Source organism: Scyliorhinus canicula, chromosome 21 (assembly GCF_902713615.1).
Source record: "Scyliorhinus canicula chromosome 21, sScyCan1.1, whole genome shotgun sequence".
Taxonomy (NCBI): domain Eukaryota; kingdom Metazoa; phylum Chordata; class Chondrichthyes; order Carcharhiniformes; family Scyliorhinidae; genus Scyliorhinus; species Scyliorhinus canicula.
Window position 1 is genome coordinate 59,654,508 of NC_052166.1, and position 26,349 is coordinate 59,680,856.

The window sequence follows — 26,349 nt, forward strand, 5'->3', positions numbered from 1 at the left end:
TCTCAAAGCATCAGTGCTGATAGCGGGGGTGAGGAGAGGGGTGGGGGTGGTGGGGTGAGATTGGGAGACCCAGCAGGTCACGAACCAGCCCTGGAAAAATCTCCACCTCCCCCCCCCATGCAGCTAAGTTCTAAACCAAAACCGATGAGACATTAAACCAGGGAGGGTTTTTAAATCCTCCCACGACAGCACTGCACCTCATGCAAATGATATTGAAGGTCAACAGCTGACAGCCAAGGTTGACGTGACATTGTTACAGCATTTAAATGGAGCTCTCACCAATTCCTTGCAGCAACACGTCCCGACTTTTACACTCTATTCCTTCAGCTACAAAGGTCAAAGTTCCATGTTGCATTTCCATTTTTCCAATCGAAATGGATAGCCTCACCTTATCCACGTTAACCTCCATCTGCCAAGTGTTGGCTCACTTGTCCAACCTAATCGAGATCCATTTCTTATTTCCTCACTGCAACTTACTAGCCAACCTATTTTAGCGCCATAAGACTTAGGAGCAGAACTAGACCATTCAGCCCATCGAGTCTGCTCCGCCATTCAATGAGATCATTAAAAAAAAAATTTTGTTTTCTAAATTTAGAGTACTCAATTCATTTTTTCCCCCAATCAAGGGGCAATTTAGCGTGGCCAATCCACCTACCCTGCACATCTTTGGGTTGTGGGGGCAAAACCCATGCATACACGGGAGAATGTGCAAACTCCACACGGACAGTGACCCGGAGCCGGGATCGAACCTGGGACCACGGCAGCAGTGCTAACCACCGTGCCACCTTCATGACTGGCCTGATATGATAATCCATTTTCCTGCCTTATTCCCCCTAATCCATGATTCTCTTATTGATTAAAAATGTGTCTATCTCAGCCCCAAACATACTTAACGACCCAGCCTCTACAACTCTCCGAGGTTAAGCATTCCACAGACCATCAACCTGCGAGAGAAGAAATTCCTCCTCATCTCGGTCTTAAATGGGTGACCCCTTATTCTGAGATTACGCCATCTGGTCCTAAACTCTCCCACAAGGGGAAATAGGAGACATCAGACCAACTGCTCCCTTAGCCATCTCTCCCAGTGACTTAAAATTGAAGTTGCTGATCCAATATCACTATTGGCTGCTGTCAAAATGACCCCCCATATTACCAGGGGTCATTGAGGTACAGAAGGAGGCCATTAAGTCCAGCGAGTCCATGCTGATTCTCTGCAGAGCAATCTAGTCAGTCACATTCCCCCGCTCTATCCCTGTCACCCTGCAAGGCTTTATTTCCGTCAAGTGCCCATCCAATCCCCTTTCAAAATCATCCATTTCCTTCACCCTCGAAGATGGTGAGTTCAGGTCATTACCACACACGATGTGAGAAAGGTCTTCGTCGCATTCAGCTTCATTTCTCAGCTAAAACCGTAAATCTGTCTCCCCCCCCCTCCCCCCCTCCCTCCTATACCACCAGTTAATGGGAATAGATTTGCTTCCGCTGCCTTATCTAAACCTGTTCGAATCCTGTGCAATCCGATCAGATCACCCTTCAACCTCCATTGCTCCAATGGGGACAGCCCCAGCCTCTCCAGCACTAACCTTGGGCAGGGCGGGATTTTCTGGCCAGTGGGATCTTCCAGACCTGCTGAAGGTGACCCCCCCCACCCCCCCACCCCACCCCCCAACACCCCCCCCCCCTCCTCCCCCCCCCCCCCCCCCCCACCCTTGCAGTAAAAATACTTAGGGCGCGATTCTCCCAAAACGGGAGAAATCGTAAGACTGGCGTCAAACCCGCGCGCCCCTTCCCGACCGGGAACCGATTCTGGTCCCCGGTCGGGGCTAGCAGCCCGACGCCGTAAGCTCCGGCATCACTTAACGAATTTCGTTAAGCCCGCTTGCCGGAGTTAGCGCCGGCTGACGCGTCATATGACGTCAGCCGCGCATGCGCGGATTGGAAGACTCCAACCCGCGCATGCGCGGATGACGTCATCACGTATTTGCGCGAAACCCGCGCATGCGCGGGCCAGGATGCCCCTCAGCCGCCCCGCGAATGGATACTGCGGGGCGGCGGAAGGAGAAATAGTGCGCGGGCATCGGGCCCGCTGCCCGCGATCGGTGCCCACCGATCGCGGGCCCATGGCACCCTTGGCACGGCCGTGGTACTGCCGTGCCAATCGGTGCCATGGTTATAAAAAGCGAGTTGTTCCCGCCGTTTTTACGAACGGCCAGACCAGGTGTGTTTGCCGTTCGTAAAAACAGCGTAAAGGGCTGGGACTTCGGCCCATCTATCAGCTGTGAATCGCTGCCGGCCGTAAAAAAAACGGCGGCAGCGATTCGTGTCGGGAGTTGGGCGGGGGGGGGGGGGGGGAGAATAGCGGGAGGGTGGGAAAAATGTCGGGAAGGCCCTCCCGCTATTCTCCGACCCGTCGTGGGGGGCGGAGAATCGCGCCCTTAATTCCTGTAACCATTCTGGTGAATCAGAAATCAAACAGGCCTGTTGAAAATAAAAGAAAGGGGCGCCATGTGGCGCAGTGGTTAGCACTGGGGCTGCGCCGCTGAGGACCTTGGGTTCGAATCCCGGCCCTGGGTCGCTGTCCGTGTGGAGTTTGTATATTTTCCTCGTGTCTGCGTGGCTTTCACCCCAACGACCCAAAGATATGCAGATTAGGTGGATTGGCCACACTAAATTGTCCCTCAATTGGAAAGATAAATAATAATTGGGGTCCTCTAAATTTATTTTAGAAAAATTTTTTTTTTGTAAAGAAAATGAAAGAAAGATTCCTCCAATGGATAAACTCTTTTTCCTGGTTCGGAGTAATTAAAGCCAGAGGATTAGGCTTCAGGATTTCCCTGGCCCTGATTACACAGTGACGGCCACTATGACGATCCAGTTGTTAATCCTTCAGCGCAGCAGAGTAAGCAATAAGGCATGCAGCAAAGAAAGAAAAGCCAGGAAAATGAAACCCAGTTACTCGGTCAGGAATTTAATGCAGTCCATCAGGTCGTCTTCAACCGTGGTACTGAATGGTTTGTGGAAGTAATAGGCCGCAAGGTGGATCAGATTCCTGATTCAAATGAAGGTAGAGAAACAGGGGTTTGGAATAGAAACAAATGCAAGAACAAAGCGTTTTGAAGGGGCTGTGCAGCATTCTGTTGCCCATACACCTGCTCGGCTAAGCAAGGGCCAGGGCAGGTTTAGCTCAGTTGGTTGGACAGCTGGTTTGTGATGCAGCATGAGGCCAGCAGCGTGGATTCAATTCCCGTACCAGCTGAGGTTGTTGGTGAAAGTCCTACCTTCTCAAACTTGTCCCTCGCCTGAGGTGTGGTGATCCTTGGGTTAAATCACCACCAGTCAGTTCTCCCCCTCAAAGGGGAAAGCAGGCTATGGTTATCTGGGACAGTGGGGACTTTGCTATTTTGTTTTTTATACATTTTTGCGGTTTGCCCTCAATCTTAATTTCCTTCCTGTTTTCCTGAAGTTGCTGACTCTACAGAAAGGTGGACACGAGATAACTGGGTATCCAACTAAAAGAGTTTAACAAAGCCGGTCCTTCAAATTTCTCCCCACTGTCGCAAAGTAATTATGTGTTATGCCTCTCCCCGCCCACTTGCAATCACATAAACTCCAGGGAGAGGTGAACAAAACATATTAAAAATAAACACGAGGCCAATTCAACAATGGCATCAGCAATATTCATTTATATAGCACCTCCCCGAATACCCCCCTCCACCCGCCTGGTGTCCCTCAGGGATCAGTGTTGGGCCCACAATTGTTCACAATTTACATAGATGATTTGGAGTTGGGGACCAAGGGCAATGTGTCCAAGTTTGCAGACGAAACTAAGATGAGTGGTAAGGCAAAAAGTGCAGAGGATACTGGAAGTCTGCAGAGGGGTTTGGATAGGTTAAGTGAATGGGCTCGGGTCTGGCAGATGGAATACAATGTTGACAAATGTGAGGTTATCCATTTTGGTAGGAATAACAGCAAACGGGATTATTATTTAAATGATAAAATATTAAAATATGCTGCTGTGCAGAGAGACCTGGGTGTGCTAGCGCATTAGTCGCAAAAAGTTGGTTTACAGGTGCAACAGGTGATTAAGAAGGCAAATGGAATTTTGTCCTTCATTGCTAGAGGGATGGAGTTTAAGACTAGGGAGGTTATGCTGCGATTGCATAAGGTGTTAGTGAGGCCACACCTGGAGTATTGTGTTCAGTTTTGATCTCCTTACCTGAGAAAGGACGTACTGGCGCTGGAGGGTGTGCAGAGGAGATTCACTAGGTTAATCCCAGAGCTGAAGGGGTTGGATTACGAGGAGAGGTTGAGTAGACTGGGACTGTACTCATTGAAATTTAGAAGGATGAGGGGGGATCTTATAGAAACATATAAAATTATGAAGGGAATAGATAGGATAGATGCGGGCAGGTTGTTTCCACTGGTGGGTGAAAGCAGAACTAGGGGGCATAGCCTCAAAATAAGGAGAAGTAGATTTAGGACTGAGTTTAGGAGGAACGTCTTCACCCAAAGGGTTGTGAATCTATGGAATTCCTTGCCCAGTGAAGCAGTAGAAGCTCCTTCATTAAATGTTTTTAAGATAAAGATAGATAGTTTTTTGAAGAATAAAGGGATTAAGGGTTATGGTGTTCGGGCCGGAAAGTGGAGCTGAGTCCACAAAAGATCAGCCATGATCTCATTGAATGGCGGAGCAGGCTCGAGGGGCCAGATGGCCTACTCCTGCTCCTAGTTCTTATGTTCTTTCATGGGCATGCCGCCCCCCCCCCCCCCCCCCCCCCCCCCCCCCCCCGCCCCGGTCAGGCTCTGACCCTTGGCATTGCCACCCCGGCACTCTGGGAGTGTTCCTACTGACTTTGCGGTGACACCCGGACAGCCTGGTAGCGCCAGGGTGGGAGTGCCAAGGTGCTCGCCGGGCAGTGCCAAGATGCCTGTGTTGTAGAGGGAGGGCCGGGGGGGGGGCTACCCTGCACTATCCCTGGCCACCCAGGAGCCTCGGGTGGTCCGGAAGACCTCCGGGTTCCAGTTCGTCTGGTCCATGTTTGTGTGGAGCTGTACAGAACGGTGCTGGACAGGGAACTCCCTGGGGAGACCGTTACATGCCAGGAGGCAAGTAGATCCTGGGTGAGGAGAGCTCCACTTACTACACACTCATTGCAGCCACAAAGGTGGCTCTCAGAAGGTCGGGAACGCGAGTTAGATCCACAGTTCCATGACAATGAGGAGAAGAGGGACACCCTCTTCCGCAGGGTGGGCTGCAGACCCAAGCCTGCCCTCCTGAACACCACCTGGAAGGAGGTGGCAGAGGCAGTCAGCGCTGCCAGCCTCACCAGGAGGGGACAGCTGGTGATCCTGAGGGGTGGAGCCCTGAGAGGGCAGAGAGGGGTCCCAAGGTCACAGTGCAGGTGTCCTCTAGTTGGGTGAGATCTGCTGATCCTCTCCTACCTCTGAATGGGGCAGCGCTTCTGAGGAGTGCCAACACCCGGTGGGTCCCTGATTGAGCTTGGCCACGGCCATTCACTTGATGATACAGATGGGGTAGTAGGGTGTTCAGAGGGGTGGCCTGGATGGGCTCCCAGAGGCTCTCTGATCATTCGCAGGACACAGTCAGCAGTGTGAGAAACCAGGAGCCTGGAAGTAGCACCAGAGAGGTGCATTTAAATCACGGACTGTGGCAATGGCAACTGGGCCAGACCACCCCAATCCTGAAAGGGTCACGCCGAGTCTACGGACATTGTTGTTCCCCGCTCCTGCTCCCCGGCATGGGCAGCCTCTCCCAGCAATCCTGACAATTTTTGAGGCCTTTTCAGAGTTTTTTTAGCCTCCCGCTCCCCTTCCGTAACCATGGCGCTGGCCCCGCTTGTAAATATTTGCACTAATTTGTGCCTGCGTGACAACCCCGATAAGGAATGGAGCATTGCAGAGGGGGAACTATCAAAAGCCGTTAATGATGTTAAAATCCATGCAAATGGTGGTTTTACATGATTCCGCCAGTGCGGAGCTCACACCTTGCCAGCGAGGGACCGGAACATGGTGTTGGAATTGCCAGCGAGGGACTGGGGAACATGGTGTTGGAATTGCCAGCGAGGGACTGGGGAACATGGTGTTGGAATTGCCAGCGAGAGACCGGAACATGGTGTTGGAATTGCCAGCGAGAGACCGGAACATGGTGTTGGAATTGCCAGCGAGGGACTGGGGAACATGGTGTTGGAATAGCCAGCAAGGGACTGGGGAACATGGTGTTGGAATGGCCAGCGAGGGACTGGAACATGGTGTTGGAATAGCCAGCGAGGGACTGGGGAACATGGTGTTGGAATGGCCAGCGAGGGACCGGGGAACATGGTGTTGGAATTGCCAGCGAGGGACTGGGGAACATGGTGTTGGAATTGCCAGCGAGGGACTGGGGAACATGGTGTTGGAATTGCCAGCGAGGGACTGGGGAACATGGTGTTGGGATTGCCAGCGAGGGACCGGGGAACATGGTGTTGGAATAGCCAGCGAGGGACCGGAACATGGTGTTGGGATTGCCAGCGAGGGACCGGGGAACATGGTGTTGGGATTGCCAGCGAGGGACCGGGGAACATGGTGTTGGGATTGCCAGCGAGGGACTGGGGAACATGGTGTTGGATTTGCCAGCGAGGGACTGGGGAACATGGTGTTGGAATTGCCAGCGAGGGACTGGGGAACATGGTGTTGGAATAGCCAGCGAGGGACCGGGGAACATGGTGTTGGAATAGCCAGCGAGGGACTGGGGAACATGGTGTTGGGATTGCCAGCGAGGGACCGGGGAACATGGTGTTGGAATAGCCAGCGAGGGACTGGGGAACATGGTGTTGGAATCGCCAGCCAGGGACCGGAACATGGTGTTGGGATTGCCAGCGAGGGACCGGGGAACATGGTGTTGGAATTGCCAGCGAGGGACTGGGGAACATGGTGTTGGAATTGCCAGCGAGGGACCGGGGAACATGGTGTTGGAATTGCCAGCGAGGGACTGGGGAACATGGTGTTGGAATAGCCAGCGAGGGACCGGGGAACATGGTGTTGGGATTGCCAGCGAGGGATCGGGGAACATGGTGTTGGGATTGCCAGCGAGGGACTGGGGAACATGGTGTTGGAATAGCCAGCGAGGGACTGGGGAACATGTTGTTGGAATTGCCAGCGAGGGACTGGGGAACATGGTGTTGGAATTGCCAGCGAGGGACCGGGGAACATGGTGTTGGAATTGCCAGCGAGGGACTGGGGAACATGGTGTTGGATTTGCCAGCGAGGGACTGGGGAACATGGTGTTGGATTTGCCAGCGAGGGATCGGGGAACATGGTGTTGGAATTGCCAGCGAGGGACTGGGGAACATGGTGTTGGAATTGCCAGCGAGGGACTGGGGAACATGGTGTTGGAATAGCCAGCGAGGGACTGGGGAACATGGTGTTGGATTTGCCAGCGAGGGACTGGGGAACATGGTGTTGGATTTGCCAGCGAGGGATCGGGGAACATGGTGTTGGAATTGCCAGCGAGGGACTGGGGAACATGGTGTTGGAATTGCCAGCGAGGGACCGGGGAACATGGTGTTGGAATTGCCAGCGAGGGACTGGGGAACATGGTGTTGGAATTGCCAGCGAGGGACTGGAACATGGTGTTGGAATTGCCAGCGAGGGACTGGGGAACATGGTGTTGGAATAGCCAGCGAGGGACTGGGGAACATGGTGTTGGAATAGCCAGCGAGGGACTGGGGAACATGGTGTTGGAATTGCCAGCGAGGGACCGGGGAACATAGTGTTGGAATTGCCAGCGAGGGACCGGAACATGGTGTTGGAATAGCCAGCGAGGGACTGGGGAACATGGTGTTGGAATTGCCAGCGAGGGACTGGGGAACATGGTGTTGGGATTGCCAGCGAGGGACTGGGGAACATGGTGTTGGGATTGCCAGCGAGGGACCGGGGAACATGGTGTTGGAATGGCCAGCGAGGGACCGGGGAACATGGTGTTGGGATTGCCAGCGAGGGACCGGGGAACATGGTGTTGGAATGGCCAGCGAGGGACCGGGGAACATGGTGTTGGAATAGCCAGCGAGGGACTGGGGAACATGGTGTTGGAATTGCCAGCGAGGGACCGGGGAACATGGTGTTGGAATCGCCATCGGGAGACTGGAGAACATGGTGTTGGGATTGCCAGCGAGGGACTGGGGAACATGGTGTTGGGATTGCCAGCGAGGGACTGGGGAACATGGTGTTGGAATTGCCAGCGAGGGACTGGGGAACATGGTGTTGGAATTGCCAGCGAGGGACTGGGGAACATGGTGTTGGAATTGCCAGCGAGGGACCGGGGAACATGGTGTTGGAATTGCCAGCGAGGGACTGGGGAACATGGTGTTGGAATTGCCAGCCAGGGACCGGAACATGGTGTTGGAATTGCCAGCCAGGGACCGGAACATGGTGTTGGAATTGCCAGCGAGGGATCGGGGAACATGGTGTTGGAATTGCCAGCGAGGGACCGGAACATGGTGTTGGGATTGCCAGCGAGGGACCGGGGAACATGGTGTTGGAATTGCCAGCGAGGGACTGGGGAACATGGTGTTGGAATAGCCAGCGAGGGACTGGGGAACATGGTGTTGGAATGGCCAGCGAGGGACTGGGGAACATGGTGTTGGAATAGCCAGCGAGGGACTGGGGAACATGGTGTTGGAATTGCCAGCGAGGGACCGGAACATGGTGTTGGGATTGCCAGCGAGGGACTGGGGAACATGGTGTTGGGATTGCCAGCCAGGGACTGGGGAACATTGTGTTGGAATTGCCACCGAGGGACCGGGGAACATGGTGTTGGAATTGCCAGCGAGGGACTGGAACATGGTGTTGGAATTGCCACCGAGGGACCGGGGAACATGGTGTTGGAATTGCCAGCGAGGGACTGGGGAACATGGTGTTGGAATTGCCAGCGAGGGACTGGGGAACATGGTGTTGGGATTGCCAGCGAGGGACTGGGGAACATGGTGTTGGAATTGCCAGCGAGGGACTGGGGAACATGGTGTTGGAATTGCCAGCGAGGGACTGGGGAACATGGTGTTGGATTTGCCAGCGAGGGACTGGGGAACATGGTGTTGGAATTGCCAGCGAGGGACTGGGGAACATGGTGTTGGAATGGCCAGCGAGGGACCGGAACATGGTGTTGGAATTGCCAGCAAGGGACTGGGGAACATGGTGTTGGAATTGCCAGCGAGGGACCGGGGAACATGGTGTTGGGATTGCCAGCGAGGGACCGGAACATGGTGTTGGAATTGCCAGCGAGGGACTGGGGAACATGGTGTTGGAATTGCCAGCGAGGGATCGGGGAACATGGTGTTGGAATGGCCAGCGAGGGACCGGGGAACATGGTGTTGGGATTGCCAGCGAGGGACTGGGGAACATGGTGTTGGGATTGCCAGCGAGGGACCGGGGAACATGGTGTTGGAATAGCCAGCGAGGGACCGGGGAACATGGTGTTGGAATAGCCAGCGAGGGACTGGGGAACATGGCGTTGGAATTGCCAGCGAGGGACTGGGGAACATGGTGTTGGGATTGCCAGCGAGGGACCGGAACATGGTGTTTGAATCGGCAATTGGGGGGCAAAAAGGTTTTTTTCCATTTTGCGCGATTCTCCACCTGACCGCGATTCTCGCCGTCAGGCATCGGGAGACGGAGAATCCAGCGTCTGATTATTTAGCCATTTATCATCTCGCTGATTGTGCAAGCAGACTCCGGTGCTTCCTCGTGGCCACGTCTTCGTCCATCTCGATTCACGGCCCAAATTACTTTCCTGAACATCTCCCACTCTTTGTTTTTGAATTTTAGACTACCCAATTATTATTTTTTTCCCCAATTAAGGGGTAATTTAGCGTGGCCAACCCACCTACCCTGCACATCTTTGGGTTGTGGGGGCGAAACCCACGCAAACACGGGGAGAATGTGCAAACTCCACACGGACAGTGACCCAGAGCCGGGGTCGAACCTGGGACCTCGGCGTCGTGAGGCAGCAGGGCTAACCCACTGCGCCACCGTGCTGCCCCTAAAGCCCACTCTTAAATCAAACATCCCGTCATCACACCTGGTACCTGGTTCTTTTCCCCCAGATCTCAACAGCCGCTACGCTTCAATAAATATTTCATTGATTGAAAAGCACTTTGGGATGTTCGGAGTCTGTGGAAGGTACTATATTGAGGCAAATTATTTATTTCGCTCCTCAATGGATTTTTAAAAAATAGTTGTTTGTGGCAAGTTGGGATAAATGAGACAGGGGAAAATATGTCTCAACGCAGTCCAAACAATGAGAGATGATGGGCTGCCATATAAGGAGACTGCTCTGGCCACTGTTTTATTCCACAGGACGAGAGTAGCACTCGAGTTCAATTATTTTTTAATAGGTTAAAAAGCAGCTAATCGATTCCTGGCATCATCTGTCCTTGAGTCATCGAATGAAAGCTTTTCAGCGAAAAATAATTCCCCGCTACCTTCTGTCCCATAGCAACCAGAGTGCGAACTTACACAATCATCGGATGTGGCGAAGGGTGAGTGATTCTTCCCAAGGACGGGAGAGTAGGTGAGACAAAAAGAAATGTCAATGATGTGAACTCGTCTAAGGCTTGAAGGTAGGTTGCTGTTGTGCGATATGCTAATTGGATGATTCATGCAGATGTCTGACAGAAGGATGTAACAATATATTCTAAGAAACGTTCAGCTGGTTTGAGCTGGAGATGGAGATATTGTCTTTGTCTAACCTGCTCATCTCTTTAACCAATTTGTGAACTAGCATTAACCTGCTTTCGGGAGACATCCTTGCCCGCGGCTAAGCCTCACGGCGATTTTATGAGTCACAGCAACTTTTGGGCCTTTGTTTTTTAAAAACGTTCTTTCACAAGATGTGAGTGCTGCTGGCTGGGCCAGCGTTTACTGCTCATCCTTAATTGCGCTTGAGGAGGTGATGGTGAGCCGCCTTCCTTGAGCTGCTGCAGCCCCTGTGGTGTAGGTACACCCACAGTGCTGTCAGGGAGGGAGTTCCAGCATTCTGACCCAGCGACAGTGAGGGAACGGCCGATATATTTCCAAGTCCGGGCGGTGAGTGACTAGGAGGGGAATTGGTGATGGTGCATTTTCATTCCTGCCTCTTCCTGAAGATCCTGGCTCCTGCTGGGTGTCCATTCCGAAAAAAATCTGGGTACATTTAAATAAGATCCTTCAAGAATCCTGCATTTATTTAGAAGTGTTCCCAAAACTCAAACAAACAAACCAGGCACTTCTTCTTCAGTCCTGTGCCGGAAGTCAGGCCTTTGGCAATTATTTGCTGGAACTTAACGTGCTGCGATCATTACTATGGGTAGGACAAGCTCTGAATCTACCTCAGCTGGAAGAGGGATTGAACCCCGCATGATTGACACTAATCTCACCCAGCCGTTTAGTCAACTGACCGAGAGACAGTGAAGCGATGTAGTTCCAAGTCAGGATGCTGAGTGTCTTGGAGGGGAACTTGCAGCTTGTGGTGTTCCTATGAATATGCTGCCCTCGTTCTTTGCGGTGGTCAAGGCCACAGGTTGTGATGGTGCTTCCACATGAACCTTAGTTGAGTTGCTGCTGCTGTGCATCTTGTAGATGGTGCACACGGCTGCCACTGTGCATCGGTGATGGAGGGTGTGAATGTTGAAGGTAGTGGATGGGGGGGTCAATCAACCGGGGCTGCTATGTCCTGGACGCCATTGAGCTTCTTGAGTGTTGTTGGAGCTGCACTCATCCAGGCAGGTGGAGAGTATTCCATCCCACTCCTGACTTGTGCTTCGTAGATGGCCGAGAGTCTTTAGGGATTGGTTTTGCATGGTTTTGTAGCATTTTGTGTAATTTAGCTCATTTATTAACTGCAACAGGGCCAGATGTACATAGTCTCTGACTCAAAGTCACTCCTCATAACCTCAAAAGTGGAACTCCTCACATCTCTCGATCTTTTCTTCCTCTTGCAAGCTACAGGCTGGTTAGCCTCAAGCTTGGCTGTTTCCCAACTTCCCTTAGCTTCACTTTTGCCTCTCTGCCCATCTCATGGAGCTGTATTGCACTATGGATTTTGACCTTTCACTTTTATGTATACATATATATATATATATAAAAAAGGGGCTGGTTTAGCTCACTAGGCTAAATTGCTGGCTTTTAAAGCAGACCAAGCAGGCCAGCAACACGGTTCGATTCCCGTACCAGCCTCCCCGAACAGGTGCCAGAATGTGGCAACTAGGGGCTTTTCACAGTAACTTCATTGAAGCCTACTCGTGACAATAAGTGATTTTCATTTCATTTCATTTTCATATATATATACATAAAGTAATTTAAGGTCATTGAATAATTGTAAGGTTGAGTTAGATAGATTCTTTGTTGATAAGGGAGAAGGGTATGGGGGCGGACAGGGAATTGGAGTTTGAGGCCACAATCAGATCGGTCATGATCCTATTGAATGGTGGAGCAGGGCCAAATGGCCAACCCCTGCTCCTATTCCATATGTTCATATATCTCATAAAACCAACTGATATTTGCTTGGATCACTGAAGCAGTGGACAACATGGTTCCATTAATCAAGGGTTGGAAACCTTTCATGGCAAAATAAAAAATACCAGAAGCCGTCTCTGGAAAATCCTATGTCTGAACATCTACACTTTTGGGCTTTCTACTAAGAACATAAGAAATACGAGCATGAGGAGGTACCTCCTGTGGACGAGAATTCCAAGATATTCTTCCTCATCTCCATCTTAAGTGGGGGACGTCTTGGGCGGGTTTCTCCATCGGTGGGATTCTCTGCTTTGCCGGCAATGCACTCATGCCTACAGACTTCCTGACGGCGTGGGAGTGGCCACAATGGGAAACCCCATTGGCCGGTTGCCAGGATGCAAGACCCCGCTGCCGGCGGGGGAGGGGGGGGGGGGGGGGGGGGCGCACTGCGCCAGAAAACGGGTCTGGCGGGACTGAGAATCCTGCCCTTTGTTTTTTGGACTCCACACCCAGTTCTAGATTTTCTCGAGAGGGAACATCCTCTCAGCATTTAACCTATCAAACCCCGTGTGAATTTCATACGTTTCAGTAAAGTCGCCTCTCCCAAACTCCAATGCGTATATTGCCCAGACATTGCACTCACCTCTGACAGAGAGGAAAAATTGTCTTTTTACAGAGTCTTTCGCAATCTTAAGACATTCTAAAGACCTTTGAAGCACTCGTTATAACCCAGCCGGGTTTTACGTGGTAGGGATGATTAAGTACCTCGTTGAGCTTGCAGCATACAGGCTCCGTCGATAAGGAGGCGGGGGACCCTAAACGATACTTGGTTTTATGTAAATAGTGTCCGCCAGTAAGGCACCCACTAGAGAAGACCCAGTAGGGAACTACTTAAGCTAATTAACTACTTAACTAATAGTTATTGTTAATTAAAGTAAGTTTTTGTGTTGACCTCCTCAGTGTAGACTCTTCATTGCGCTTACAAAGGTACTTTTAAAGGACCTTCTCGTTGCAATATAAGAGACACGGCAGCTAATTTGTGCACAGCAAGCTCCCAAAAATAGCAATGGAATAATAGCCGGACAATCTGTTTTTGTGATGTTGATTGCGGAATAAATATTGGCCAGAAATCTGGCGCGAGCTCCCCTGCCTTTCTTTAAAATAGTTCCATGGGAACTTTAACATCCACCCGAGAGAGCTTGCTTTAAGGAATGACAGTCCCTTTGTACTGAAGGGTCAGTTTAGACAAAATACTCAAATCTCCGGAGCAGAGCTTGAACCACCTCAAAGGGAAGGCTGCGCCAAGCCACCATTGAAATAATTATCTGAACTGACTGTTTGAACAAGGCATTAATCTTTACAGAGAATTTAGTTTATGAATGAATATCTGACGGAGGATAATAAACGACAGGCAAGCTGATAATGAAAGAATGCAAAGATCTAAGAACACAATGTGTAGCTATCCATGACGACCTTACCCGAACAATGAGTTCCTTCTCCTGGTAATACTTCACAATCAGGTTGACGTTCTGTTTGAAGTTTTCCACCCTCCGCTCAATGGCGTGACTGTTGTCATCAGGCCTGCCGTGTTGCACAGCCCGTTTCTCCAGGCGCTGTCGCAAACGGTGATTGGAGCAAGCCAGCAGCAGCACCAGGTCTGGGGAACCAATCTGTAACGAGCGCACACAAAAAAAAGGGGGCAAAGGAGTCAACTCTTGAAGGAAAGGCAGAACTCAAAGAGATCGCCGACCCGACTGACTTGTAGAAACGATGGCAAGACGGCGAAAGGTATGGTGGGCATAAAGAAAGCACGAGGGTTTCTTTCCCCCCGTGGAATGCAAAATCATATTGTCAACCGATCCCCGTGTGTTGAACGTTGGCCGATGGATAAGATCAATGCTGCTTTTAGTAAAGAATCTGGCCTAAATCGAGCTGAACACCTCAGCGCTCTCTGTTGTCGAATGGATAGATTCTCGCCAAATAGGTTTGGGGGATAGTCTGAGTCCTCCCCCTCAGACTTGATGATGGTGAATCAACAACACAACATCACCTTAGAATGGAGCAGACACAGAGAGGCTTCTGGACGACTGATGCAAACTTACAAGCAGACGAGTTAGAAACAGGAGTAGGCCATTCGGCCCCTCAAACCTGGTCCTGCCCCCAAATAAGATCATGGCTGATCTGATTGTGGCCTCAACATCACTTTTCTCCCAGCCCCTATATTCAAAGACCTCTTTGTCAATCCAGAATCTATCTAACTCAGCCTAAACGATGCTGACTGCCTCTACCGCTCTCTGGGGAAGTGAGTTCCACGGGATTGGGGAGGTGGTGGCGCTGTGATATTGTCACTGGACTAATAATCCAGAGACCCAGAGTAATGCTCTGGGGGCCTGGGTTCAAATCCCAACACAATAGAAGGTGAAATTTGAATTCAATAAAAATCTGGAATCAAAAGTCTAATGATGACCATGAAACCATCATTGATTGTCGTAAAAAACCCATCTGGTCCACTAATGTCCTTTAGGGGAAGGAAATCTGTCGTCCTTATCTAGTCCAGCCTTCCTGTGACTCCAGATCCACAGAAATGTTGTTGACGCTTAAATGCCTTTGGAAAATGGCCGAGTAAATCACTCCGTTCAAGGGCAATGAACAATAAATTCTGGCCCAGCCAACAACACCCACATCCCAGGAGGTAGATGCCAGTGTTGCACTGGAACAGCTTGGCTGGAGGTGTGGCATGTTCTGGAGTAAAAGTCTTCAATATTATTGCCGGAATATTGTCGGGGCCCACTGCCTTTGTGCAGTACCTTCAGCCGTCTCTTGATATCACGTGGAGTGAATCGTATTGGCTGAAGACTGGCATCTGTGATGCTGGGGATCTCTGGAGGAGGCCCAGATGGATCGTCCACTCGGCTCTTCTGGCTGAAGATTGTTGCGAATGCTTCAGCCTTGTCTTTTGCACAGATGTGCTGGACCCCCTCATCACTGAGTATGGGAATATTTATGGAACCTCCGCCTCCAGTGGGTCATTTAATTGTCCCCCACCATCCACGGCTGGATGTGGCAGGATTGCAGACCTTGGCCGGGATTCTCCCCTACCCGGTGGGGCGGGGGTTCCCGGCGTAGCGGAGTGTAGCCAACCACTCCGCCGTCGGGCCTCCCCAAAGGTGCGGAATTCTCCGCACCTTTAGGGGCTAGGCCCGTGCCGGAATGGTTTCCACTCCGCCGATGGCGCCAAAACCGGCGGCAACGGCCTTTGGTGCTACGCCGCCCGACATCGGGGTTGGCCGAAAGGCCTTCGCCGGTCCACGCATGCGCCGGAGCGTCAGCAGCCGCTGACGTCACCACCGGCGCATGCACGGTAGGGGGGATCTCTTCCGCCTCCACCATGGTGGAGGCCGTGGCGACGGCGGAATAAAAAGAGTGCCCCCACGGCACAGGCCCACCCGCCGATCGGTGGGCCCCGAACGCGGGCCAGGCCACCATTGGGGTACCCGAAATTAGGGGTCCGATCGCCCCCCCCCCCCCCCCCCCCCCCAGGACCCCGGGGACCCCGCTCGCGCCGCCAATCCCGTTGGCACCAGAGGTGGTTTAAACCACATCGGCGGGATTGGCCTGTCAGTGGCGGGACTTTGGCCCATCACGGGCCAGAGAATCGCCGCGGGGGGCACGCCGATCGGCAGAGCGTAATTCCCGCTCCTGCCGATTCCCGGGTGGCAGAGAATTCTGGCCACGGCGGGGTCGGGATTTACGCCGGCCCCGGGTGATTCCCCGCCCCTGCGAGGGGTCGGAGCATTCCGCCCCTTAGATCTGATCCATTGATTGTGGGATCACTTAGCTTTGTGTATTGCTTGCTGTTTCTGCAGATTGGCATCCAAGTAGCCCTGTCTTATAGCTTCACCAGGTTGGCACCCTAATTTCTGGCGTGCTTGTGGGGAGCAGATATTTTCACTGGACTAGTAATCCAGAGGCCCAGGATAACCCCACCATGGCAGGTAGTGGAATTTGAATTCAATGAAAAAAAATCATGGAATTAAAAATCTAATGATGGCCATGAAGCCATTGTTATAGAAACCCATCTGGTTCACTAATGTCCTTTAGGGCAGGAAATCTGCTGCCCTTACCAGGTCTGGCCTACATGTGACTCCAAAACCCACTGCAATGTGATTGTCTCTTGGCAATCCTCCGAAATGGTCCAATCTACGCATTGCAGGGTTTTAGGTGTTGGAGATGGATATCAGTGAGATTAAGTGTGGACTGCAGAGCCAGCATTGTTGCCCACATACCCTGCGCTACAGCTGGCCCGGGAGAACTTGCTCTGCAACGATGATAAGCACACAAACTAAATAATGGATTTCTGTTGAGATGTAGGTCACATTGTGGTCGATAATGTGATGTTGCAAGGACTTCCGGTTGCGGCTATGACTAGCTAAGCCGCACATTTGGAAGCTCCTGCAACAAAGGTGTTTTTGGGCCAATTGGAGGGCCCCAACGGCGCTGAAAAAACGAATCCCGGTGGGGGAAGGTCCCCTGAGGAGAACTAGACCGATTTTATGGTCGGTACCCGGAGTGGAGCGGCAAGAAAAACGGCAGCAGCTCCCCAAAAAAAGCGGGGGAAGAAAATCAAAATGGCGGCCGGCGGTGCACCGGAGGAGTGGAAGAAATGGGCGGAGGAGCAGCAGGCCGCTCTCCTCCGTTTTTTCACGGAGATGAAAGTGGAACTCTTAGAGTCCATGAACGCGACGGCCACCAGGTTGGTGGGAGCCCAGGCGATCCAAGAGGCGTCGATTAAAGATCTGCAGCAGGAGATGGCCGCGAGGGAGGAGGAGGCCACAGTCATCGGGGCAAAGGTGGAGGCGCACGAGGCACTCCACATGAAGTGGCAGAGCCGCTTCGAGGAGCTGGACACTCGGATGAGGAGGAAAAATTTGAGGATCCTGGGCCTGGAAGAAGGCCTGGAGGGGTCGGATCTCCCGGGATATGTGGCGGAGATGTTGAGCTCCCTGATGGGGGAAGGGGCCGGTCCGGCGCCCCTGGAATTGGAAGAGGCATACCGGGTCATGGCCAGGAGGCCTAGGGCAAACGAGCCCCCGAGGGTGGTGCTGGTGCGGTTCCAGCGGCTAAGTGATCGAGAGAAAGTCCTGAGGTGGGCTAAAAGGGAGAAAAGCAGCAAGTGGCAGAACTCGACGGTAAGGGTGTACCAGGACTGGAGTGCGGAGGTGGCAAAGCGGCGGGCCCGGTACAACCGGACAAAGGCGGTGCTGCACGCGAAAAAGATCAAATTTGGAATGTTGCAACCGGCGCGCTTGTGGGTCACCTACAAGGACCAACATCATTATTTCGAGTCCCCAGAGGAGGCCTGGACCTTTGTACAAGAGGAAAAGTTGGACACGAACTAAAACCTGGGAACACCGGCGGTCGTAGCCGCCGGGGGACTCTTGATTGTGCAAGTGGCCCTTTTCTTTTTCAGGCCAGGTCGGAACTGGGTAACAGTTTCGTGGAGTGTTTGGGGTGTTTTTTCTCGAACGGTTGACTTTTCTGAATATTTTGAAGGTTTCGAGTTGTTGGGTGTTTCTGTATATTTGTACTGTTGAAATCTCTATTGTGGGTCGTTGGCTTCTTATGGGGTGTTTTTTCCCGTTTCCAATTTCCCTTAGTTATTTACCTCTCTTACCCTTTTTCTTTGGGTGCTTGGGGGGGTTTTTTGGTTCTTTTTTTTCTTTTCGGGTTATGGTTATCTGCGGTTATGTATACTGTTTGATGGAGGGTGATGGTTGGGCACGCGGTTAGTTGATAGTTAGTTAATTATTTTGTTATTTAAGTATGTAGTTAAGTATTTATGTATTTAGTTGCCATTGGGTATTTGTATTTATATCGTTAAGTTGGGGAGACGGGACGGGGGGGAGCGGGTTGATTATGCGGGTCTTTCTCGGGGGTTTTAAGGGGATCTTTCACGGGCGCAGATGGGGTGAACCGGGAGGAGTCGGAATGTGGCAGGAGCAGCCGGGTCAGCGGAGACCAGCTGACTCTCGGGAGTACGATGTGGGGTACATCGCGGCTAGGAGGGGTCCTAGCCAGGGGGGGGGGGGGGGGGGGAAGGGGGGGGGGGACTGGGGGGGGACACCGGGTTGCTGCTAGAAAGACCAGGGACGAGAAGGGGAGAGTCGGGGGGGGGTGGGGGGGGGGGGGGGGCCATCGCTATGGGAAGCGGGTCAGAAAAGAAGGGATGACCCGGGGCGAGCAAGGGACAAGACATGGCTAATCGACAGGGAGTAGGGACGGGTCGCTCTGCGACCCGATTGATCACGTGGAACGTAAGGGGGCTGAATGGGCCGGTCAAAAGATCAAGGGTCTTCTCACACCTGAAGGGACTGAAGGCTGATGTAGCAATGCTGCAGGAGACTCATTTGAGGGTAGCAGATCAGGTCCGCCTGAGAAGGGGGTGGGTGGGACAGGTGTTCCACTCAGGCTTGGATATCAAGAACCGGGGGGGTGGCGATTTTGGTGGGAAAGAGAGTGTCGTTTGTGGCGGCAGAGGTGGTGGCAGACAAGGAGGGCAGGTACGTGATGGTGAGGGGTAGGCTGCAGGGAGAGAGTGTGGTACTGGTAAATGTGTATGCCCCGAACTGGGACGACGCGGGTTTTATGAGGCGCCTGCTGGGCCTCATCCCGGGACTGGAGGCAGGGGGCCTGATCATGGGAGGGGACTTTAATACGGTGTTAGACCCTGGGCTGGATAGATCGAGTTCCAGGACGAATAGGAGGCCGGCAGCGGCAGAGGTGTTAAGGGGGTTCATGGAGCAGATGGGAGGGGTAGACCCATGGAGATTTGGTAGGCCTAGGGCGAGGGAGTATTCTTTTTTCTCCCACGTCCACAGAGTGTACTCTAGGATCGATTTTTTCGTATTGAACAGGGGGCTGATACCGAGAGTGCAGGACACGGAGTACTCGGCCATTGCGATATCGGACCATGCACCACATTGGGTGGACGTGGACATGGGGGAGGCGCGGGACCAACGCCCGTTGTGGCGCCTGGATGTAGGGCTGTTGGCGGACGAAGAGGTGTGCAGAAGGGTGAGAACGGGCATTGAGAACTATCTGGGTACGAATGACACAGGTGAGGTGCAGGTGGGGACGGTCTGGGAGGCCTTGAAAGCAGTGATTAGAGGAGAGCTGATCTCCATAAGGGCACACAGAGAGAGGAAGGAGAGGCAGGAAAGGGAGAGGCTGGTGGGGGAGCTCCTAGAAGTAGATAGGAAATATGCGGCGGCGCCAGAGGAGGGGCTATTAAGGGAGCGGCGTAGCTTGCAGGCCAGGTTCGACCTACTGACCACTAGGAAGGCGGAAATGCAGTGGAGAAGGGCGCAGGGTGCGGCGTATGAGTACGGGGAAAAGGCGAGCAGGATGCTGGCACACCAGCTTCGTAAGCGAGATGCAGCCAGAGAGATTGGGGGAGTGAGAGAGAGGGGTGGGGATGTAGTGCAGAAGGGGCAAGAGGTGAATAGGGTCTTTAGGGACTTCTATAGGGAATTGTATAGGTCTGAACCGCCGAAGAGGAGAGGGGGAATGAAGAACTTTCTCGACAAATTGGGGTTCCCAAAGGTACAGGAGGAGCTGGTGGAAGGGTTGGGGGCGCCGATAGAGCTGCAGGAGCTAATTAAAGGGATAGGCCAGATGCAGGCGGGGAAGGCGCCGGGGCCGGATGGGTTCCCGGTGGAGTTTTACAGGAAATTTGTGGACTTGGTGGGTCCAGTGCTGGTGCGAGCCTTCAATGAGGCGCGCGAGGGGGGGGCTCTGCCTCCAACAATGTCGCAGGCCCTGATCTCCTTGATTTTGAAGCGGGGCAAGGACCCGGTCCAGTGCGGGTCCTACAGGCCTATCTCCCTCTTAAATGTAGATGCCAAGCTGTTAGCAAAGGTCCTGGCAACCAGGATAGAGGACTGTGTGCCAGGGGTAGTCCATGAAGACCAGACGGGGTTCGTGAAGGGACGCCAACTTAACACAAATGTTCGGAGATTGTTAAATGTGATTATGATGCCAGCAGTGGAAGGGGAGGCGGAGATAGTGGTAGCGCTGGACGCGGAGAAGGCATTTGACAGGGTGGAGTGGGAATACTTGTGGGAGACGTTGGAAAGGTTTGGGTTTGGGGAGGGATTTATCAAGTGGGTAAAACTGCTCTATTCAGCTCCGATGGCAAGTGTGGTAACAAACGGGAGGAGGTCAGAATATTTTGGGCTGCATCGAGGTACTAGGCAGGGATGTCCCCTATCTCCCTTACTCTTTGCATTAGCGATTGAGCCGTTGGCGATGGCACTGAGGGGTTCAGGGGGGTGGAGAGGACTGACAAGGGGAGGGGAGGAACATCGGGTCTCGCTCTATGCGGATGATTTGTTGTTGTATGTGGCAGACCCGGAGGGGGGAATGCCGGAGGTAATGGGGATACTAGCGGAGTTCGGGGACTTTTCGGGATATAAATTAAATCTGGGGAAAAGTGAGGTCTTTGTAATACACCCGGGAGACCAAGGGGAGGGAATTGGGAGGCTCCCCTTCAAAAGAGCAGTTAAAAGTTTTAGGTATTTGGGGGTGCAGGTGGCAAAGAACTGGGGGACCCTACACAAGTTGAACTTTTCCAGACTGGTGGAGCAGATGGAGGAGGAGTTTAAGAGGTGGGACATGGTGCCGCTGTCGCTAGCAGGGAGGGTGCAGTCAGTTAAAATGACGGTCCTCCCGAGGTTCTTGTTTTTGTTCCAGTGTCTGCCCATCTTCCTCCCCAGGGCCTTTTTCAAGAAGGTAACGAGTAGTATCATGGGGTATGTGTGGGCGCATGGCACCCCGAGAGTTAGAAGGGTCTTTTTGGAGCGGAGTAGGGATAGTGGAGGGCTGGCGTTACCCAACCTTTCCGGATATTACTGGGCGGCAAATACATCGATGGTACGAAAGTGGATGATGGAAGGGGAGGGGGCAGCCTGGAAGCGCATGGAGAGGGCGTCCTGCGGCAACATAAGCTTAGGGGCACTGGTAACGGCACCATGGCCGCTCCCTCCCACGAGGTATACCACGAGCCCGGTGGTGGCGGCCACCCTCAAGATCTGGGGGCAGTGGAGGCGACACAGGGGGGAAGTGGGAGGTCTGATAGGGGCACCACTAAGAGGGAACCACAGATTTGCGCCGGGAAACACAGGAGGGGGATTCCAGAGCTGGCAGAGGGCGGGTATTAGACAACTGAGGGACTTGTTTATAGAGGGGAGGTTTGCGAGCCTGGGAGAGCTGGAGGAGAAATTTGGGCTCCCCCCGGGGAACACGTTCAGGTACCTCCAAGTGAAGGCATTTGCCAGACGACAGGTAGCGGGGTTCCCCGCGCTCCCCGACAGGGGGGTGAGTGATAGGGTGCTATCAGGGGTCTGGGTCGGGGAGGGGAAGATCTCGGACATCTATAAGATTATGCAGGAGGTGGAGGAGGTACCAGTAGAGGAGCTGAAAGATAAGTGGGAGTTAGAGCTGGGGGAACAGATAGAGGACGGGACATGGGCAGACGCCCTGGAGAGGGTCAACTCGTCGTCGTCATGTGCGCGACTAAGTCTCATTCAATTTAAGGTACTGCATAGAGCCCACATGACGGGGACAAGGATGAGTCGGTTTTTCGGGGGTGAAGACAGGTGTATTAGATGTTCGGGAAGCCCTGCGAATCATGCACATATGTTTTGGGCATGTCCGGCACTGGAGGAGTTCTGGAAGGGGGTGGCAGGGACGGTGTCGAGAGTGGTGGGGTCCAGGGTCAAGCCAGGATGGGGACTTGCGATCTTCGGGGTTGGGGTGGAACCGGGGGTACAGGAGGCGAGGGAGGCTGGAATATTAGCCTTTGCGTCCTTGGTGGCTCGGAGGAGGATCCTGATTCAGTGGAGGGACGAAAGGCCTCCGAGTGTTAACACCTGGTTAAACGACATGGCAAACTTCATCCAATTGGAAAGGATCAAATTCGCCCTGAGAGGGTCGGTGCAGGGGTTTTCCAGGCGATGGCAACCCTTCCTAGACCTCTTGGATCAGAGATAGAAACTGAGGCCATGACAGCAGCAACCCGGGAGGGGAGGGGAGGGCGGGAGGGAGGGAGGGGGGGGGGAGGGGGGAAAACGACGAAGGAAGTACGGTAGCGGCGGTGGCACGGGCAAGGCCTGCCCGAGGACGCTGCTAGAAATGATAAGTTGGTCTGACTGTCGGTTCGCCGGCGGGGGGGGGGGGGGATGCGCGGGTAGGGGGGGGGGGGGGGATTCTTTTTCTTTTTCTTGTTAAGTAGGGGGGTTTGACTTTGTTTTGTTATAATTTAAATGTAAATGTAGGGGGGGTTAAAATGTTTGTATTTTGAAAAATTCAATAAAAATTATTTAAAAAAAAAAATGTGATGTTGCAAAAGTCATTGATCAGGAATCTGTTCCAATTCACTCAAGGGATAAATCGACCTTTGCTGGCCCCTAGGGGGAAAAGGGCCCGCATGTTGGCAAAGCCACTAGTTAATGGTCTGGCTGAGATCGCCATGCATCACTGGGGGTGCCTCACATTGAACTTGCCTATGGAGAAGCGCGCCTGCACTGATGTCCAAGGGGTGAATTTCGGAGGGAGTAGGGGGCCTTCCTGCTTGTCCACCGTAACTTTCACAAAAGACCGGTGGAATTTCCAGAAGAATGCTGCTTTGACCCGTCTCTCCTTGGTTTCCGCAGCTCTTCCACAGAAGCTATGTGTGGATAATCAGAAGAAGGTCACCCATGTGTAGCGTTACTGCTGTCCCACCCATTCCTGAGTAGGACCTGAGGTTCCAGATTCTGCTACAATTGTCTAGGCCCCGCTTGCATCCTATGGTTACTGAGTTAGCCAGATGTCTGTCCCTTTCCAGCCCTTGGTCAATGTCATTTGGTTCACCGTATTGTCTCATTGGCCAACTCCCGGAAGCCTCCTGCCGCCACACTATTGTGAAGTGAGCTCCCGTCCCGTATACCAACATTATACACAATACATGGCAAAAACGCAAGCCCTTCGATCCAGCCAGTGCATCTTGGTCTCTGCTCCACTTGAGCCTCCTCCCACCTTTCCTCATTTAAAGCTATCATTATTTCCCTCTCCTTCGAATAGTTGTCTTGCCTCAGCTTCATCGTATCATGTTGTTCAATTGGGGGCGGCACGGTGGCACAGTGGTTAGCACTGCTGCTTCACAGCACCAGGGACCCGGGTTCAATTCCGGCCTCGGGTCACTGTCTCCCCGTGTCTGCATGGGTTTCCTCCGGGTGCTCCAATTTCCTCCCACAATCCACAAATGTGCAGATTAGGTGGATTGGCCGTGCTAGATTGCCCCTTAGTGTGCAAAAGGTTAGGTTGGGTTACGGGGATAGGGTGGAGGCATGGGCTTAAATAGGGTGCTCTTTGCAAGGGCCGGTGCAGACTCAATGGGCCAAATGGCCTCCTTCTGCACTGTAAATTCTATGTTTCAACCACTGCCTCTGGCAGCGGGTCCCACATTCCCACCACTCTCAGACGTTTTTTCTGAACTGCCGATTGGATTTCTTGGTGACGATGTTGTATTGACGGCCTCTGATTCTGCTCTGCCCCACAGGGGGAAACATTCTCTCTCAGTCCACTCTGTCAAAACCTTTCAGAATTTTAAAGACTGATTAGTTCACTCCTCAGCCTTTTTTCAGAAAAAGAGACCAAGTCCGTCGACCCTTTCCTGATGTGTGAACCCAGACAATTCCGATATCTTCCTTTTACACCTTCGCTGCTCCCCCTCCAGTGTCTCTACATCTTCTTTACAATATGGTGACCAGAACTGCACACAGTTAGACCACACAGTGTGCTCTAACCAAGGCTCAATAAGGGTTTAGCATAACTTCCCCACTTTTTCAATTTTATCTCTCTCGTGCTTGATTTTCTTTTGTGGCCTTGCCTACCTGTGGCGTAACGTTTAGCGATTGATGCATCTGTACTCTGCTTCATGCTTCAGTTCAATTCATTGTGCACAAGGCCAGAGAAATGCACTGAGAATCCTCACCTGTTCTTCAAATGTGAAGGCCTGGCTGATCTCCTTGGGAAACCCGTCGACAATGAAACCCTTTGCATCTGGGTGCCGCATGAACTGGTGCTTTAACTCCTCAATAGCCGTTTCCTGAGGGAACATGAGGAAAGTCACATTTTAGAGCGTTCGGCACCTTTCTGAAGGGGCAGCGAGATGGAGAAATGTGTCCCGTGTCCGGGCTTCCAGCATTTCCAACCTGGATACCCCACACAACTTGCAGAGAGCCACTTCTGAAAGTTAGCCAGTGATCAGATTTTCAACACTCCTGTCCCATCGTGGAACTATATCACTCATGCTAAGCTCCATGGTTACGGACTGCCCAGTTTAGGTAGAGGAACAAGCTCCTTTAAGTGCAACCTCAGAACAACGGTGCACCAGATGCTCAAAAAGAGGGAAGTATCTCACATTTGGGAAACGCGATTTTATTCAGTGAGCATCGCTCTCACCTCTGAGTCAGCAGGTTGTGGATTCAAGTCCCACACGAGGTAAACTGAGCATAAAATCTAGGCTGACAGTCCAACGCAGTGCCAAGGGAGGGCTGAGCTGCTGGAGGTGCCTTCTTGCAAAAGAGGCATTAGACTAAGGGAACGCCTGCTCTCTCGGATAACTTAAGGAACCGGTGACAACAGCTGGAATTCTCCAGCCTTTGGGATTCCCGGGGCGAAATTCTCCGCCCCCCACGACGGGTCGGAGAATAGCGGGAGGGCCTTCCCGACATTTTTCCCGCCCTCCCGCTATTCTCCCCCCCCCCCCCCCCCGCCCAACTCCCGACACGAATCGCTGCCGCCGTTTTTTTTACGGCCGGCAGCGATTCACAGCTGTTCGATGGGCCGAAGTCCCAGCCCTTTACGCTGTTTTTACGAACGGCAAACAGACCTGGTCTGGCCGTTCGTAAAAACGGCAGGAACAACTCGCTTTTTATAACCATGGCACCGATTGGCACGGCAGTACCACGGCCGTGCCAAGGGTGCCATGGGCCCGCGATCGGTGGGCACCGATCGCGGGCAGCGGGCCCGATGCCCGCGCACTATTTGTCCTTCCGCCGCCCCGCAGTATCCATTCGCGGGGCGGCTGAGGGGCATCCCGGCCCACGCATGCGCGAATTTCGCGCAAATACGCGATGACGTCATCCGCACATGCGCGGGTTGGAGTCTTCCAATCCGCGCATGCGCGGCTGACGTCATATGACGCGTCAGCCGGCGCTAACTCCGGCAAGCGGGCTTAACGAAATTCGTTAAGCCCGTGATGCCGGAGCTTGCGGCGTCGGGCTGCTAGCCCCGACCGGGGACCAGAATCGGGTCCCGGTCGGGAAGGGGCGCTCTGGCGTCAAACCCGCCCGGGTTTGACGCCAGCCTTACGATTTCTCCCGTTTTGGGAGAATCGCGCCCCCGGTTCCCGCCAGCAGTGCATCCCTGTCCGTGGGTTTCCCAGTGGGATGGCTCCAATGGGAAATCATGTTGGCTGCGGCGTGAGTATAGAATCCTGCCGCCAGCGAACGGCACGCCGCCGAGAAAAACGTGCCTGGGGCCCAGAGAATCCAGCCCAATATCTTCAAGTAAAGCAGGAGAGATTACCCTGGTGTCCCGGCCAATATTTATCCCCAACTAATATCGCTTAAAAACAGATGACCTGGTTGTTCTGTGACCACTCTTTGTGGGAGCTTGTTGTCTACAAATTGGCTTTTGCATTTACCCACATTAAAACTGTCAATCAAAACTACTTCAGTGGCTATAGAGCATCCTGAGGTCATGATTGTCACTATAGAAACGCAAGTATTTCTTTTCTTCTAAAAATCATATTTGAGA

At 52.9% G+C, this 26,349-nt stretch overlaps 1 protein-coding gene and 1 long non-coding RNA gene across 8 annotated transcripts in view; one reads left to right on the forward strand and one right to left on the reverse strand.

Moving 5' to 3' along the window:
- LOC119955856 (adenylate kinase isoenzyme 1-like) overlaps positions 1-26,349 on the reverse strand; it is a 211,274-nt gene that overhangs the window by 137,480 nt on the left and 47,445 nt on the right. For all 3 annotated transcript variants that reach the window (XM_038782496.1, XM_038782497.1, XM_038782495.1), the window contains exons 5-6: positions 24,521-24,634; positions 13,965-14,156 (exon numbers count right to left, since the gene is read on the reverse strand). In XM_038782496.1, coding sequence (XP_038638424.1) covers positions 13,965-14,156; positions 24,521-24,634 — 306 coding nt within the window. The remainder of the gene's footprint in view (positions 1-13,964; positions 14,157-24,520; positions 24,635-26,349) is intronic.
- Positions 2,891-26,349, forward strand: part of LOC119955857 — a 75,820-nt gene continuing 52,361 nt past the window's right edge. For 4 of the 5 annotated variants that reach the window (XR_005458544.1, XR_005458543.1, XR_005458541.1 and 1 more), the window contains exons 1-2: positions 2,891-3,064; positions 10,490-10,613. This is a non-coding gene — a long non-coding RNA (uncharacterized LOC119955857). The remainder of the gene's footprint in view (positions 3,065-10,489; positions 10,614-26,349) is intronic. The other variant, XR_005458545.1, reaches the window with a different exon arrangement.